Source organism: Phaeoacremonium minimum (genome assembly GCF_000392275.1).
Source record: "Phaeoacremonium minimum UCRPA7 unplaced genomic scaffold PA7_03_scaffold_3, whole genome shotgun sequence".
NCBI lineage: Eukaryota > Fungi > Ascomycota > Sordariomycetes > Togniniales > Togniniaceae > Phaeoacremonium > Phaeoacremonium minimum.
In genome coordinates this window covers 63,754-80,476 of record NW_006920910.1, presented here as the reverse complement: position 1 = coordinate 80,476, position 16,723 = coordinate 63,754, and the positions used below count along the sequence as shown (strand labels likewise).

General features: G+C 52.3%; 5 protein-coding genes across 5 annotated transcripts; 3 read left to right on the top strand and 2 right to left on the bottom strand.

The window, feature by feature from the left end:
- Positions 1-846: 846 nt before the first annotated feature.
- On the bottom strand, positions 847-1,917 carry UCRPA7_26 (putative swr1-complex protein 5 protein; the record flags this gene model as incomplete). The annotated part of the gene is made up of 2 exons (XM_007912624.1): positions 847-1,534; positions 1,592-1,917. The coding sequence occupies 2 exons, from the start codon at positions 1,915-1,917 to the stop codon at positions 847-849; spliced, it is 1,014 nt and encodes a 337-aa protein (XP_007910815.1).
- A 1,912-nt stretch (positions 1,918-3,829) lies between these two features.
- On the top strand, positions 3,830-7,114 carry UCRPA7_25 (putative tat pathway signal sequence protein; the record flags this gene model as incomplete). Its single annotated transcript, XM_007912623.1, has 8 exons — positions 3,830-4,097; positions 4,206-4,663; positions 4,714-5,540; positions 5,590-5,983; positions 6,041-6,231; positions 6,281-6,324; positions 6,391-6,720; positions 6,786-7,114. 8 exons carry the CDS (start codon positions 3,830-3,832, stop codon positions 7,112-7,114), a joined length of 2,841 nt encoding a protein of 946 aa, XP_007910814.1.
- A 1,249-nt stretch (positions 7,115-8,363) lies between these two features.
- On the top strand, positions 8,364-9,331 carry UCRPA7_24 (putative cytochrome b561 ferric reductase transmembrane protein; the record flags this gene model as incomplete). Its single annotated transcript, XM_007912622.1, has 3 exons — positions 8,364-8,514; positions 8,579-9,190; positions 9,264-9,331. 3 exons carry the CDS (start codon positions 8,364-8,366, stop codon positions 9,329-9,331), a joined length of 831 nt encoding a protein of 276 aa, XP_007910813.1.
- Positions 9,332-12,025: 2,694 nt separating this feature from the next.
- UCRPA7_23 (putative mind kinetochore complex component protein) lies at positions 12,026-12,791 on the top strand (the record flags this gene model as incomplete). Its single annotated transcript, XM_007912621.1, has 2 exons — positions 12,026-12,298; positions 12,384-12,791. The coding sequence occupies 2 exons, from the start codon at positions 12,026-12,028 to the stop codon at positions 12,789-12,791; spliced, it is 681 nt and encodes a 226-aa protein (XP_007910812.1).
- Positions 12,792-14,017: 1,226 nt separating this feature from the next.
- On the bottom strand, positions 14,018-14,470 carry UCRPA7_22 (putative ph domain-containing protein; the record flags this gene model as incomplete). The annotated part of the gene is made up of 1 exon (XM_007912620.1): positions 14,018-14,470. One exon carries the CDS (start codon positions 14,468-14,470, stop codon positions 14,018-14,020), a length of 453 nt encoding a protein of 150 aa, XP_007910811.1.
- Between the last annotated feature and the right edge of the window lie 2,253 nt (positions 14,471-16,723).

The following is a 16,723-nucleotide window of genomic DNA, read 5'->3' as shown; positions in this document are numbered from 1 at the left end:
GGAAATAAACCACCATGGATGCTGCCTGCGAAGGCAAAGTATGGCACTTATGATGGCCAAAGATCAGCCAAAAGGGCCGGAGTGACAGACCTCGGGTTCCCTGACGACCTGTTCTCAATGAGCCACACTGTCCTTGTAAGCCCCTTGATGTCATCATACCTCCTGACCATGCTAAAGCAGGGCAGCCACTCCGAGCATTGCATTATATCAAGCGGAACTATCCCAATGACATCTTTGAGGCAGTATTCGGCTATCTTTATCATTGCTTCTGGACTCCGCCGAACTTGAATCTCACACAGCCTCCCGTGTTCATCAAGTGTCTGTCAGAAGTGCCTACCGGCTTCAGGGGCAAGGGCACTGGTGATACTAGCAAGCCCGTCTTCTCATCTGAAGACGTCAAGAAGATAGTAGAAGCCGCATCGTCGCAAGAAGCTAAAGACAATCTCAAGAAAGCTACACAAGAAGCCTTGGATAGAGGCGCGTTTGGTGCACCGTGGATATGGGTAACGAACAGCAAGGGGGAAGGCGAGCCATTCTTCGGAAGTGACAGGTATGAATCGTTGTTCGCATTCGGCGGGCTCTGCTAACACTTTGTCCAGATTTCATTTTGTGTACGAATTTTTGGGCCTCCCTTACCAGGATGTTACATTGCTGCCTCCAAAGGCTGGATCTAAGTTATGAGTCTGGGCATGTTTGAACATCAATCTATAATTGGAAAATCCGAGGAAGCGGTTGCTGGACATGATCTGTGTTATATTTGGGTATCTTGGGGTCCTCTTAAGCCATTGCCTTTTTTTAACGCCACTTGGAACGTGAAATACTGATACAAGGCGCAAAGCCATGATCTTACACTTTGCCAGCCAGTCTGGCCCTTCTTGCATCCTCTTCTCTCCTTGCTTCGCTTCGAGCCAAGAAGTCCTGGCGCGCCGTATACGAGTCCTTTGACTTGCCCGCCAGCGCCAACTCGTCCTTGATGCCCTCCTTGTCCACGAAGCCGGCCCAGTCCATCTTGCTCTTCTCCACCACGTTGAGCTTCTTCGCTTCCTTTGCCATCTCTCGTGCCTTCAGCCTGACAGTCATGCCCAAGTTCAGGTCCGTTCGTTGGTTCAGCTGGTCTATGATGGGCTCAAATGCCGATCTGAAAGCCTTCTTCGGCATCCGCCTCTGCGGCGCATCATCCGCTTCAGGATCGACATTTTCGCCTAGAGAAGCCAGATAAAGCTTTGCCTCTGCCGAGTCCCGCGCAACCATCTTTTCTTCTGTGTGCACCTTGCCTGCGAAGTTATACGTGCGTTTGATCTTGATCATCTCGGCCGACTCTTTGTCCTTGCTTGTCTCGCCATTCTGTCTGTCATGGTCGGTGTCTGGGAGGTCTTTCGTTGCCGATTCGCCATCTGCAGTGGCCTGGCCATCCGCCTTCTCTTGCCCGGCTGTCGTCGAAGGGACTGCTGGGCCGGCAGTCATCTGCGCCCACAGCGCGTCGACATCGACTGTAACCGGCCCGCTCACTACTCGCGCTTTCTTCTCCTCCTTTCTAAAGACAGACTGTCAGTAACCAGTCTCCCACTGCTATTGAAAGAATGCGACATACGCAGCGGCGCGCATGCTGCGCGTCTTAATCAAGCCGCCTTCCCCGCCCTCGTCATCGTCGCGTTCGGCCGCTTTGCCCTTCTTCCGCCGCTTCTTGCCTTTTTCTATGATGGCCTCATCGCCGGAGTTCTCGAAGCCGGCGTCCTCTGCCTCGTCATCGCCCGCAGCGCGTTTCCTCTTCGCCGATGGCGCGGGCTTCTCGGCGGCGCCCTCTTCATCTTCAGAAGCCTCCGACTGTTCGCGCTCGGCGGCCTCATCAGGCGCGAAATCCGAGTCCTCGGAGGAAGCGTAGTCTTCTTCTTCTTCTTGGGGGATTTCGCGCGGCATGCTGGCGTTGGATGTGGTGGATGTTGCGGGAAGAATTTAGTGAAGGAAGACGTACGTGGGGTGCCCTGTCTACTGCATAGGAAGCGTTTTGGTGGAGCGGCTAACAGCGCTATAGGACGGATGTTGACTAAGACAGTCAACATCAGCTCTTACACACCTGGGCACAATCTGGAGCTTTTCTATAACTTCAAAATGGAAATATTTGTATGCTCTTTACTTGGTAATAACGGTATCTATGGTTCAACTCGTAGAACCTTGCTCATAGAATCGAATAGTGCACAGATAAATTCTGCGGTCGTTGTGCGCTGAACAATTGGCCGACAGTGCTCTATTGACTTACATAGACTGAAACTAGAACCCGAACATATAAAAATATAGATTATTGGGGCAACATTTCATAGCCTTTGTAGACAGATGGTTCATATGCGGCACTCAGGGTATCCATCTCTTTGGAAAGGTGCAATGAGTGTAAGTGAGTGCCCTATAAAAGCTGGCTTCTTTGCAAAGCAACATTATAGCAATTCCCTAGACCTCTTTTCAAGATGTCGCCAGCTGAGACGATTCTTTCTGTTGGCACCGATCTGCTTGTCGCTTCATTGGAAGCCTCGTACAGTTCCTTCTGCATTGTTTTTCTTGTCCTGTGCCATACAACTCTCTCATTGACTCGTTATTCACTTATGATCTTCGTCTTATCGCAGCTGGAGAAGACTCACAAAATGCAGCAACTTCTTCAGCAACCAGTTGCTGACACGCTCTGGCAGGTTATTGCAAGAACAACTGCTATTTAGGCTCTTTCCAGACGTCTTGCAAGCTGTTAAACCTCAGATCATATCATTTTCAACTTCTGCCATTTGCTCGCGATGGCAGCCATGGGCAATTTTAACTCTGCAAATTGGTTTATAGCAGTGTCTTGTCTGTTTATTCAGAGACGTAACGTGGACGGTTTTCACAATGATATGAAATATAGAAGAGCATGCGAAGGATATCACTATCATGAAGAGGTTGGAAGAAATAATATGTCTACATTTGATATGGATATTGGGAGTGGCATCACTCACTTTGGAAAGTGTATCCGGACTACTGCTGGAAGACCACGGCGGCAGATATGTCACTGCGATGATCCAGAAGTCCAGGAGATAGTCGATTGACAAATGTAAATTTACCAATAAATATTAAGCAACGAAACACACTGAAAATGAACGGTTATGATTCAAAGCCTTCACTGGGTGAAACGGACCGGCAAATACGGTAGTAAACAAGTATTATCGTATGTGCTGCCTGATGATTCCAGTGATAAATAACGTCGTTCTGAAACTTCCGTTTCCAAGACAGCTGCCTAGGAAGCTTTGAGCACTATTCTCATTTTTATTTGGAAACTTCTGTTACCTTCCGCACGTTCTTTGACTGTACACAACCTCTAACCGCCCTCTCACACTTCTCTACTTCACCACTCTAGTGTCGACTCATCCTTGTCTCAAATTTCTGATCATACTATTTCTCGCTCTTGCCTTGTACTCAAGAAGGACATTTTAGGCAAGAGCTTCTGTCAGAGCTGACCTATGATCTGACGCTCTGTTTACGCCCATCACCTTCCAGCCTCAACAGCTGATTCTACCAACTGACCACACACAGTGGTTGTTTTTGCCCCCTTTCTGCCTACCTGAGTCTGAAGGTTATCTCAAATCAGCACTACTTTGTAAATCAGTGCTTTGCGAATCGAGAAGCTGCTCGCAACTTTCATCGCCTTTCTCAGCTGAGACAGTTCAGAGACATCGAGTGAAGCCAAGCTTTCTTCAGAATCAACCACCACTCGCTACTGCCCTCATCTCATCATCTCTATTGTATCATCTCCGGTGCAACCTCCTCACAAGAGACTTTCCCTCCCCGTTATTACTCCTAAATTAACACAACTATGGAAACCACGGGTGTACAGGGTAATCACCCTGGCGATGGCGACGTCGGTCTTGCGGGCTTGAGAGACATCTCCAGCCAGACGTCAGTTGACCTACTGGAAGCTGGCGTCAAGATATCTTCCAAACTGCTTGATTCTTTGCGCACATCCCTTCAGGGAGCTCATAGCAGCACTGCGGTGGCGAGACTGATAGACTCTATCAGCGATATGCAGCACCATGCCGAGACAAAGCGCACTGTTGTCGGCGTTGTTGGCAGCACAGGCTCAGGTAAGAGCTCCATCATCAACGCTGTCGTCGACGAGGAACGCATTATACCTACAAATTGCGTCCGAGCTTGTACGGCAGTGATTACCGAGCTGTCATACAATAAATCAGACGACCCAGCTCAAGCCTACCGAGCCGAGATCGAGTTTATCTCGAAAGAAGACTGGGTGGCGGAACTGAGCCTTCTGTTCGGCGACCTTTCTGATTCTCAGGACGATACTGCCCAGGGATCTTCTCACGCCGACCCGGCTGCAGTCGTGGCCAAGGCCAAATTGATGGCAGTATACCCACAACTGGCAAAGTCCAACAACATTCTCACTTCGTCAACACCTACTGCGTTGGCCAACGACCCCTCCGTTCTTGGGTATCTTGACTCAATCAAGACAGTCAATGACCAGTCACCGCAGCACTTCTACGAAAAGCTACAGAAGTACGTCGACTCTAAGGAGAAGCTTCGCGACAAGAAGAGTAGTAAACCTGCCCAAATGGAGCTATGGCCGCTGATCAAAGTCGTGAGAGTTTACGTCAAGTCTGATGCTCTGTCTACCGGCCTTGTTCTTGTGGATCTTGTGAGTCAAAATCAATCCTTTATGAGAAGTATATTCACTGATTGATCTAGCCGGGAATTCAAGACTCGAACGCTGCGAGAGCAGCAGTCGCTGACAGTTACATGAAAGAGTGCACAAATCTGTGGATCGTGGCACCAATCTCACGAGCCGTCGACGACAAGGCATCCCAGCAGCTGCTGGGAGACTCCTTCAAGAGGCAGCTTCAGATGGACGGCTCATACAACAATGTGACGTTCATATGCTCAAAGACCGATGACATCTCAGTTACCGAAGCCATCGACAATCTGTCTCTGTCGGGTCAGATGGAAGAGGCTCTCACCCGCAAAGATGAGATTCAGAAAGAACTCCAGATCAGAGATGACGAGTACACACCGCGGATGGAGTCGTTTGATGATATTAAATCTTCATTGACGAAGCTTGACAGGAATATCGATGTATTGGAAGACAGCATCAAAAACCCAGGCGCCGATGGGTGCATTCTTGTAAAAGTCAGCACTCCCATGAAGCGCAAGAGGTCAGGTGCATCCAGTAACAATCGCAAGAAAACCCGCGGGAGCACTCATGATCAGATGGGTCAAGGTGGAGATGACGGCTTTTCGTCTTCCACTGATGATGGCGAGGACGATGACGAGCCTCATCACTTTTTAACGATTGAGAAAGCTAAGGAGCAGCTCGAGCAGCTCAAGTCGGAGAAACGCGCCTTGAAGAACAAGAAGAAGGAGCTAAGGCACGTCATTGTGCCTCTGAATGCCAGAATCGGTGAATTGAAGGCTGAGCTCCGCGCTATCGAGAGTTGGCACGCTGCTTGCATGATCCGTGAACGCAATGATTATGCCAAGCCCTGTATCAAATACCAATTTGCTCAAGGCATCCGAGAGTAAGCAAAATGTATCCTAAGGCAAGACCCTTTACTGATGAAATTCTAGGGTCGATGAAGAGATGGCCGCGGCAGCTGATGACCAAAACTTTGATCCCACCAATGATCAGAGAGACTACGATGATGTTGCTGGATCACTGCCCGTGTTTTGTGTCTCAAGTCGTGCCTTCCACAAGCTGAAGGGAAGGCTTGAAAAGGATGGTGCTGTGCATGGATATGAAGACGAACGCGACACCGAAATTCCACAGCTGGTGGAGCATGCCAAGCAGCTCACTATCGAGGCTCGGGTCAAGTCGAGCAAGATCTTTCTCAACGAGGTGAGAGGCCTTGTCAACTCCTTGTCCATGTGGATCATGGTGGGCCAGGATAGTCTCCAGCTCGCAGATGATGCAAAGAAGAGCGAGACCAAAGCCATCGAGGTTTTGTTGGCTCGTCTTAACAAGGTACGAGAGCTAAAGAATGGGTTCACAATATAGTGGAATGGTAATAACTTTTTACAGGAACTGAATGTACTTGTCGACAAGGCTGACTCAAACTTTCGAGACTCCTTGACGAAACACATATTTGCGCATTTCCTCCACGCAGAGAGTGCCGCAAAGAGCAAAGCTGCGGCAACTGTCTCAGGATGGACCGCGCCCAAGGATCAAGGTGGGATGTCTTGGATGACCTTCAAGGCAACTTGCAGACGAAAGTAAGTGAATCACTCCCCTCTCGTCCCCTTTATGCTAACAAGATCGTAGCGGCGTCTTCTGTGGCAGCGCCGGCCCTAGAAATTTCAATGAAGGTGAGCAAATCGGGTCATACACGGTGGGAAATAGGGGGTGACTGTCGACTAACGAATAATTTTCAGAGCTCGCTCAACCCTTGAAGACAAGTATTGCTGCAGATTGGGAACGAACATTCACCAAGAACTGCCCCAGCGCTCTTGAACGTTATAAGATCGAGGTCGCTGCCGCCTTGGATGAATTTCACCGAAACGTGACGAACCGTGCGGGGATCCAGAAAGGTTCCTCCCCTATATGTCTCGATCTGGTCGGAGAGCAGATTGCCACATACTCGCAGAGCATCAACAACGACATGACAGGTCTCTGGAATTCAGTTCTGAGTGCTCAGAAGGAAGCAAACCGCGAGTTCACTCCCGTGATCATGGGCGCAATGGGTGGTATCTACCACCAGTCCAGTGAGCAAAGAGGTAACAAACATTTAGAAATCACGTCCCTTCGTATGTTAATCAGTCGATCTTAGGTGTTGGCTGCTATAAGCGCGCCAAGGATGCAATGATGGTCTCCGTCAACAACAACCAGGGCACTATGTTTCACGCAGCTCTCTCGACCTGTGAGCAGAGCCTTGGTAGAATGTGTGATTTCTTGCGCGACAAGATGCTTACCAAGATCGATGCGGTCTGCGACATGATCAAGCACGACTACATGAATCTGGCTGTTGGCACAGGATCTGCACAGGCTGGGAAACTGGCTAGAGAGAATCTGCGTCGCCTGCTCGCTACTGCTGACCTGGAGTACAAGAAGGCATTGAGCTCCGCTGGTCATGGCCAACCTGACCGGCCCACAGCTTGATGAGAGCTTTTTCGACTTTCCGGCTTCCAGAGCTGTTGCAGCTATGCACACCAATGGCAGTCGCTCTTTCCGGGATCCTCTATGTCTACTATCACCATCATGGCACACTATGTTCACTATTCTTGCTTGTTGAGAGAGATACTTCTCGCCTGAGTTCTCTCGCGCTGTCGCATGGTCCTTGTGCTTTCCACGAAGGATATGACGGCTGGGACTGATGTTTATCATTGGAAAAAGTTTGCTTGCGCATCTGTCGCGGAACAGGTGTACGTGTTTCGATATTTCGCGTGAAGGGGAACGACCTTGATGATTGAGATGACCTTACGGAACCTTGTGACCTAGGATGGTTGCTTATGTATCTGAGCTTTGATAGTTTGCTTACCCATGTGGTATGACCTGCCGAATCATAAAATGATTGCATTATGACACATGCCTACGACTTCCGTATTGAAATTTTGTGCCATGACCAAAGCGTAAGACTATAAACGCATGACTGGACGTTCGGTGCCGAAAGAGTAAAGCAAAGCAAAGCATTTGAACAGCAGTGTGATAATAAACACTATCAATTGTAATAAACAATGTGAAAACGGGCTGATTGATCCTCACGGTTTATTACTCTCAAAATCCACCCAGCGCAAGCGAGCAGCCCTCAACATTGACCCTCGTTTAAGCATCTGAGATGAACCCTGGAAGTTGATGTAGTAAGAATCACGTGGTGATAATATTTCTATAGCACGATAAGCAGGGATGTGAGGTGCCATTATTACCTAGTGCGAGGTGCTGGTCGATCAGCCGTCACCCCTCGCAACGCGTGGCTCAGCGACAAATTTGGGACCGGGGAGAGCTGAGGACCTGACAGCCCATCCAAGGGTCCACCCCAAGGTCACCTCTCCACGATGAGGTGTCTTTGACATGTAACACTCTCTTTTCTACTGCTTGTTGGTTGTTGTCATATCCTGCGATAGCTTCAATATCTCTACAACGCCCCAAACGCAGGCATTCCAGAAGAAAACAGCCATATCAGCTGTCCGAGCTACCCCGCCATCCGTCTTATACCGCTACTTTACGTCCTGCGAGCTCGAGTCTCATTCCCGACAACACCATACCATTGTGTGTCACTGCAAGTTTGACACATTCCATTCCAGTGCGATCCAGTCTGTCGGTGCCGTATAGCATCATCCCGCATTCCATCGAAACTCCCTGAAGACCCTCACTATACTGCTGCTGCCCAAAGGGTAGTCCCGTCGCCAAGATGGCGCCGGCAGATACTCTGTCGCCGCCAGGCTCGGCGTCCTACTCCTCGGACACCATGAATGTTGGTGATGGAACATGGGACTTTACCAAGAACACTTTCCTACTACCCAACCTGGTGGGCCTCAATTTTGAGACTATGCGATACAATGGTATGCCGACCCCTCCGGTTCCCAACGACTCCTCTGCGACTAACAATGCTGACTTACTGCACAGGCATGGGCAATCGATTTGCAACACTCACCCAGTATCACAGCCTGGTCAAGGCGCACGGTGTCATTGCCGTCATCACATTCCTCTTCATTGTACCCATAGCCATCATGATGGCCCGTTTCTACAGGAGGCGGCCCGGGTTTGCCATACGATATCATGCCTACCTCCAAATTCTAGCAGTCGGTTTATCGACTGTTGTTTTCGTGCTCGGCTTCTTTGCTGTCGGCCCAAAACGAAGTCTGAGCAATCCTCATCACGGAATTGGCGTCGCAATTTACACGTTGATCCTTCTGCAGGTCGTAGGTGGACGTTTGGTGAAGAACATCAGGGGCCGTTCGTTGAGAGTGATGATCCACCAATGGTCTGGACGAGCCATCGCCATCCTAGGTATCGTTCAGGTGCCTCTTGGTCTAGCTCTTTATGGCTCTCCAAAGTTCACCTTTATTCTCTTCGCCCTCTGGATGGCGTTCCTCGTGCTCCTCTACTTCATATTAGACTACCGCGCGTGGGACAGACCCGACTATGTCATTCGCGGTGGAAGATCAGAGGCTGGGCGCACCGAATACACGGAGCGTACTGAGCGCAAGTCGGGAGGTGGCATGATGCGCTGGTTGGGTCCTTTGGCGGCCGGTGCTGGCGCATTTGCTCTCCTTCGAGGCCGGCGAAACCGCGACAGATCTCGGAGTAGGAACAGGAGCCAAAGTCGATCTAGAGCACTGTCTCGTCATCGAAGCCGAAGCCGCGGGCCTGAGGTGATTGCGTCTAGGCGTGGGTCTGAGAGTTATGTTGAAGATGAGAAGTTTTCAGAAAGACCACGGAAAAGTGGCGGATTCATGAATAAGGTCCTGGGTGCCGGGGCTGCTCTTGGTGCAGGCGCTCTAATTTCAAACTTCATGGGTCGGCGAAATCAGCGTCGGCGGGACGATGAAGAGTATTCTGCCGTCGAGACCGATACCCCTAGCAGACGGCATCGTTCAAGATCTCACAGGCGACATGACCCTGTCATCAGTGAAGTGAGCGAAGAGAGTGAAGAATTCCACCGGGATGGTCGCAGAACACCCCTTCTCCCTGGTCCAGGTGGCCCACCGGCGATGGCAGCAGCTATTAGTGCAGCTGAGCGTCCTGCCGCTAGGCCAATGACGCCGCGGCCTTCCCACCGTAGGGGCGATTCGAGGATTGATAGTGTTGATGAATCGGACTACTCCTCGTACGTCAGTCCTTCGAGAAGGGGAGGTAAGTCCGGCGAGACGAGCGGTGGGGTTGGCAAAGGGATACTTGCGGGTCTTGGCTTGGGCTGGTTTGCAAAGAGAATGAAAGATCGTCGAGACCAACGAGAACATGACAGGTTGAGAGAAGAGGAAGACGAGAGACGGTCGGGACACCGAGGATCTCGATTCACTGGAGATGGATACTCCACGCCGACACGTAGAGAGTCACGCCGCCGGATCCATAGACCGGTCCCTAGCCGAGTGGAGACAGGGACATCGATATCCCGTGTGACTGAAGGCGAAGGCTCATCTCTCATAGAGCCTCGCCCTGGAACATCTGCCTTTAGTGGACCACCCATGCCACCTCTTCCCGCCGGAGGATATCCTCCAGGCGCACCACTGCCACCGGGAGTTATTCCTGTACCAGCTGGTGGTGCTCACTCAAGGTCTCGATCGCGGTCAAGACACGACGTCGGACCAGCGGTGATGCCCCCAATGCCTCCCGATCCTCAAGGTATCCTCGCCCACGAGTCGGGGAGCGAGGCGTACACATCTTCTGGTGGGCGTCCGCATCGACGACACTCATCACGCCGACGAAGAGAAGGTGAAGCTGCAGCGGCAACCGCGGCCGCCACCGCCGGTATGCTTGCCGCTGAAGAGGAGGCTCGCCGACGAACAGATCGTGGAGGATCTCGCACACCTTCGCAACCGGTGAGCGTAAAGGTCAAGGTCCATGATGACAGGGATCGGAACGTCACCTTGCGACGATTGACCGAAGAAGAGGCCGCGGCAGCAAGAAGGGATCGCAGACGACGTGCCGATTCGGCTAGTAGCCTGTCAGGCACAGACTCTCCCACCCGTCGGCGTTACCGAAGGGACTCTAGCCAACGGCGTGCGGAGGAGGCTGCAGAGCATGCCGTGACGGATGATGAACGTCTAGCACCTCTTTCGCCGCCAGCTCCTGCATTCGCCGGCGGCCGGCGACCAGCGAAGGATTCTGCGTATTACTCAGGACAGCCTGGTCCATCTGGGTCTACTCCGGCGGCGGGGGCCACCGTGTCCAGTCTTGGTAGCCACGGGACTTGGAGCGGTGCCAGCCCGTCGCCGAGTGCTCGATTCGACCCGACCGCTTCAGCGGCGGAACGCAGAAGAAGGAGGCGACTGGAACGGAGAGATGCTCCACCAGCTGGAACCGTGGACTTTACGTAGAAGCGTGATCCTTATGTTTCCTTCTCGAGATTGCATTCAGCACGACGGACCTTGTGCTTGGCGTTCAGGATAGTTTAGCGTGGTGCATTTTGGCCGGGAGATTGGCCAGGAGATTGGCCGTAGAGATCTGACCGCAGTCTTCTGCTGATGACTTTCTTCTTCTTGCATGTATGAGAGATGAAAAGGGATGTCGAGCATTCTCAATGATGTTAGAATGCGGATACGTGTATGCTAAGGGTTATGATGACAGTGTAGTGCAGGATTGATATTCTTAACCACGAATGAACCAACTCCGGTAATTCTTTCTATAAGTCATTCTCACCTTGCATTGCATCTTCATGTTGTTGGCTGGCTTGACAGCCGCCCTCACGCAAATTAAGAGATCAAGGTTTTGATTATCCTCACATGTGATTTGCAAAACATCCTGCAGCTGTCATTATCGTTTAGGATACTCGCTTGTGGGCAATTTTCCAGGAGTCGAAGATAGGTAACTTGCCATATATAAATGACACGTGCGAACTGCGCAACATAGATATCTACACCTCTCCCCGTGTTCTTCATGTAGTCCTTTTGGCGACCGACTCTAGGCGACTTTGGTCTGGCAGTTCCTGTACTCTACACCCAAGGTCAAGCTACTCGTTCGCTTTTCGAAATCTATGGAGCCCGATGTCCTGTCAATCCGGGAGATCCATCGAACAAGGACCATCTGATTTGATAATACGTCGGCGTTGAAGGCAGGAAAGGCAGACACGATGAAGATTTGGAAGCTTGTCAAGGCTTCTAGAGTATATGCAGGATCGGCTTGGCAAGCAGGCCTGCACGGCGGCTGGATCTAAGGTACCCCACGATCAGCAATGTGGGGGTTGCAAGCCACAAAGTCGCCGCAAAACGCGCTGCGCGTCTTCCCCTCTACGGTGTACTGCGTCTACCCTGCCAAGCTCACTCAACAGCACATTGCGAACTCCTCGCATGACATCAACCCACGATAATCACCCGCCAATCCGCCGTCGTGAGATACGGCCACATTCACAAAATGGCTGCCGAAGAGCAGCAGCAACAACCTTCCGCGCAAGACGCGCAAGACGCGCCGGCCTCCCCGCCCCTGCCGGCGCGCCACACCGCAGTCACCCCGGGTCCGCGCGCCGCCCGCTTCCAGGAGATGTACAACCTGGCACTGTCGCATACGCTCAACAAGATCAGCTACGAGAACTTCGCCGCGTGCTACCCGACCATCGCGGCGCAGGCGCCCGGCGTGCTGAAGCAGGTGCAGAAGCAGATGGTGGAACGGTTAGGCGAGCTGTGCAATGTGAGTAATGGATTGGCTTGGACACGGACGGGCCTGAGATATTGAGCAAAACGACAAGGGCTGATCAGAGGTCTTTCATATGCAGAAAGAGTTCGATCTCGTGCTACAGAATCGCAATGTTGTCCCAAAGCTTAACGAGCTCGAGAGTCTGGTCAGTGACGCGGGACGGAGAAAAGACGAGAAGTCGGGGACCACGGCGGCGCCGCCCACGCCGCCGCATCTGTTGCCTGCCGACGATATCCTCGCGGCGCATCTGGCACCCCATCTAGCGTCGCAGCAGTCGCAGATCAACGCAAAGTTGCAGAATATGCAGGCGGACAACGTGCGGCTGTTTGAGGAGATCCAGGCACAGCGCACGGAGATAGAGACACTGCTAGCTGCGGTGGAGAAAGTGCTTGCGGATGTAGATGGTGCAAATGGTCTGCTGGACGGCGTGGTCGAGGATCTGGCGAAAGAGACGAGGACTGTGGAGGTCGAGATGGCGGACTCGTGACAGGATACCCGAGGGCAATAGTAGCTGTGATATGTTATGATGGGAAAAGGCTACGACGATACGGACACGACATGGCTAGGTAGGCCACGGTTGGGTAGGGTGATTTGCATCGTTTCTGATACAAGGCGCAACAGGCGTTGGCCCCGACGACGAAATCGTCGACGAGGATACCTATTTATTTATTCAATGGTATATACACAAATAACATGACAGTCATCATAGATCATAGACGACTCGCTCCGCTCCAAGAGGCCTGAGCCCGGTATAAAATGAAGATGCTTTCTCTTCTCCCGCCCTTTCCGACGAATGCGGAGTATCATTTGCTTTCCATGCATTCCGTTCGTCACACGTTGTAAATGCAAATGCGCACACGCAACCATGCCCTAGCAACGCCACTCCAATGAGCAAACAAAAGAAAGAATGCCAATGCAATATAATTTTCGAGAACCACATAATGCTGAAGGATGAGGGATTTGGGGGAGGCCGGAAGAGTTATATCCGCGAGTTCTCTGTATGAATGATCTGCCAAGGTCCGAAAAAGTAATCCGGGTCCTCGTAGCCAGGGGGGAAGACACGCCGCATGGTGCCTGTGGTCCAGTCTACGAACCACTGTTTGCCCTTCATAATGATGTAGTTGGATTTTCTTGGACTCTTGAATAGCAGGATCGAGTAGCAGAGCTTGGCGTAGACCATGTCATGTCTTTCGGTCCACCGATGCCGGGGTGTCCACTTTCCTGTCTCGGCGTCAATGGCTTCGTTAGGATACGATGTCGTTGATAATCGTCCGATTGGGTCTGCTCTTCTCGAGGCTACTTGATTAGACGGTCCAGCTTCGGGCTCAGGGTCAGGCGGCATCACAATCGGCGCCGGGGTGGCCAATGGCGGCGCGTTTGATCCTGGTTGATTCTCTGGCTGATTCTTTACAGCAGCAGCTGGAGGCACGTTGCTTTGCTGCTCGCTCAGTTGATTAGTTAAGCGTGGGAAAGACTCGGTGTTGACAGGAGCCGAATCCTGGCCACGAAACCAACGTAATCTTTGAATCCGAGGGATACTCTGGTCGCGAGGGAAGTCTCGATCGTCGATTGGTACTGCGACATCGATTGCCGCGAACAGAGCCTCCAGCCATTTGACAAAACTAGCCAGTTCGACGCATGAAAGCAGGAATTGATCTGTTTCCGCCCTTACTCGGATGACATAGCGTCGCCTTCACAAATGTGTCAGTTTCTTTAGCGTTGGAAGATGGCATCAGAGATATCCAGAAGCACGCACTTGTGATAGTCAGCTGCAATCCCCACGTCAGCATGCAGCAGGCTGTAGCTCTTCTCTAATTCAGTCTTCTTGAGCCATGGCGGGTTGTCAGGCGAGACGTTTGGTCCATGCAGACTCCTCGACTTCCCCCATCCCCAGTCTTTCTTGCATTTGTGAATGTTGAGCGCCGTCCCATGCAGGACAACGAAGACGGTGTTCCAGTTCCGGTACTCTGCTCGCTTGGTGGCATCCTCAATCTCCATCTTCATCTGAAACGCGCCCTCCACATGAATATCACATGAGTAGGGCGGCAGAACCTCATCCTCACCGATTTCCTCCAGGGCAACAGCCTTGCCCTTGGCTACCGCAGACAGTGACTTCCTGACGGCACTTTCGTAGGGGGGCGGCTGCGAGGGCCGCCGAAGGGTCATAACTTCTTGGTAGAAATAGTCCTCTTCCATCGACAGACGCCGCCGGAGTGGCGGCGACTCGGCTGCCGTTTCATGTGAAACGCGGCCATTAGGATCCATGGGGGTGAAGTGGGCGGGCGGGCAATATATGAGGTGCCCAGAGAGGGGACAAGAGCCAGAGGATAAAGTGCGTGGAGTCGGCTTAGGGTGGTATTCTTCCTCCTTCCCGTTGCGCCAGCCGTTACATGATCACTCGCTGTATTGCCGGTTCCTCGGACCTTCTGCACTTTAGATTAAGACGGCTCGAGCTTCTCGACGGGGCCCAGTTCCAGTCCAAGTCCAGTGCAGTAGTTCGCTCGCACACGGACCAGACAACGTCAGCTAGACTGAGACAACAGACCACGACGTGTCCAATGCATGTACATGAATATCTTCCCGGCGTAACGGGGGTGGAGAAAGTGCGGAGAAGGCAAAAGTCTTGGATGAGGGAAGATCAAAGCTTATGTTTGGGAAAAGAGAAGAAGGTCGCACGGGAGAGATGAAAGAAGGATGCAGTTCCTGGATGAGGCGCTCTAGTCCGGCCACCAACCAACCTACACCAACATGTTACATGGGCAGATGTGAGTAGCGAGGATGCTGGGCGCTGTGTAAAGGCGAAGGCTACCGCTGGCACGCTGCGCGCAAAGAGGAAGCTGCCCGCGAATGAGCACGAGAGGTCTTACGTACTGCTGGGGACTAATAAGACGTTTCAGGTAATATATTGTTGGCCAGATCAAGCGCACCACAGCGCACTGTCGTTGAGGCTTTTTGGTAGCAAATGCTTGAGCCAGCCCCGTACCCTAAAGCTTGGGTTGGCCGACGGGGGTATTGGACGGGGGTGAGCGGGGGCACCTTGTTCAGATGGGGGAAGACGATTCCGGATACAACGGGACGGCTGAATAGCAGCATCAAAGTCGCGAACTATACGCCGAACGAGGAGGCCGATCACCATAAAACCTTCACTAATAAAAAGATACCCTAATGGCCCAGACACAACAAACGAGCGAGCCAGCAGGCCAACAAGCAGGCACAAAGAGAGGCCTAGCGATAGATAGCCGGCCGGCGGCCATATCGATTGGAAAATTTGGATCTGGACAGGCAAACCTAGGTTATGCGATGCCACCCCCCTCTTGCAGCCTAGCACAGCTCGCGTAGATGTTCGTGCCCCGGCCAGACGCTTGCGCGGTATGGCCTATCACGCACTCCAGCCTAGGCCATTCCGGGTAGGTGGATGAGGGCGGAAACGATTGGAAAATGGCGCCGGGTCAACTGCAGATGGTGGCATACATCCGACAGCCATAGTGGACGCACTAGACGCACTGATTCCTGCGGAAGGGCGTGCGCTGTGTGTCCTGTGGAGGGGCAGACGGCGCTGGGAGTGGTCCAACACCCACGACTGCCCTCGGCCGTCGCAGCCTCTCGGCGAGTGGTGTTGTGCTTATTATGTTTGAAGAATCCATCTAGAATTAGAGCCCTGCTTGCGAGCTGCGTGCTTTGCCCTGAGCTTGTTACGGGCGGCGTGCTTTTGGTTCGCCTAAGACCCAACGGCCACACGTAAAGTAGCCTATAACGAGGCGAGATTTCGATGCATCTGCCATGAAACATCCCCTGTTGTGCCACGTGAAGAGCAAACAACGTGGAGGCTGCAGTGTCGAAAGCTTCCAAAGCTCTTCTAGGGGAGGGACACATCAGCTGGATGGCTTAGAAGAAGCAATGAGAGGGGAATCGGCGATGGATCACTCCTCCGAAGGTACACCTTGATAGGTATGTAGAGCCGTCAAGCAATCAGTCAATCAGTCGATGCAAGACACCGGCTCTCCTCACCAACTGGCAGCATTGCACTGCCGGACTTGTCGGGTGCAACATCCTGAACCGAGTGGCCTCGCCGCCGGGCTGTTTGTCCTGTTCGAATCGAATCGGCGTGTCTGGGCCTCCAACAAGCAATCCATGGACTCTAGGAGTTTGACGATGCTGTGGGGTTGGCTCTGGCAACTGGCACTACAGTGGCTCGAGTGGCAGGAGTGGGCTGCTGGGTGGGAAGCAGCTTCCGCCTCAGCGAATGGCTTCCCTGGATGGCCTCGGACCAGCCTGACCTAAAGGGAAGGAGCAAAAGACAATATTGGGTTGCCTCGCACACACTCACTGCACACGGCCGCCGCACGTTCTCTACGCAGACCACGCTACTTGCCATCTGCATGTCGCCCGCTGCAAGTACAGAAGTAATTACCCGACCGT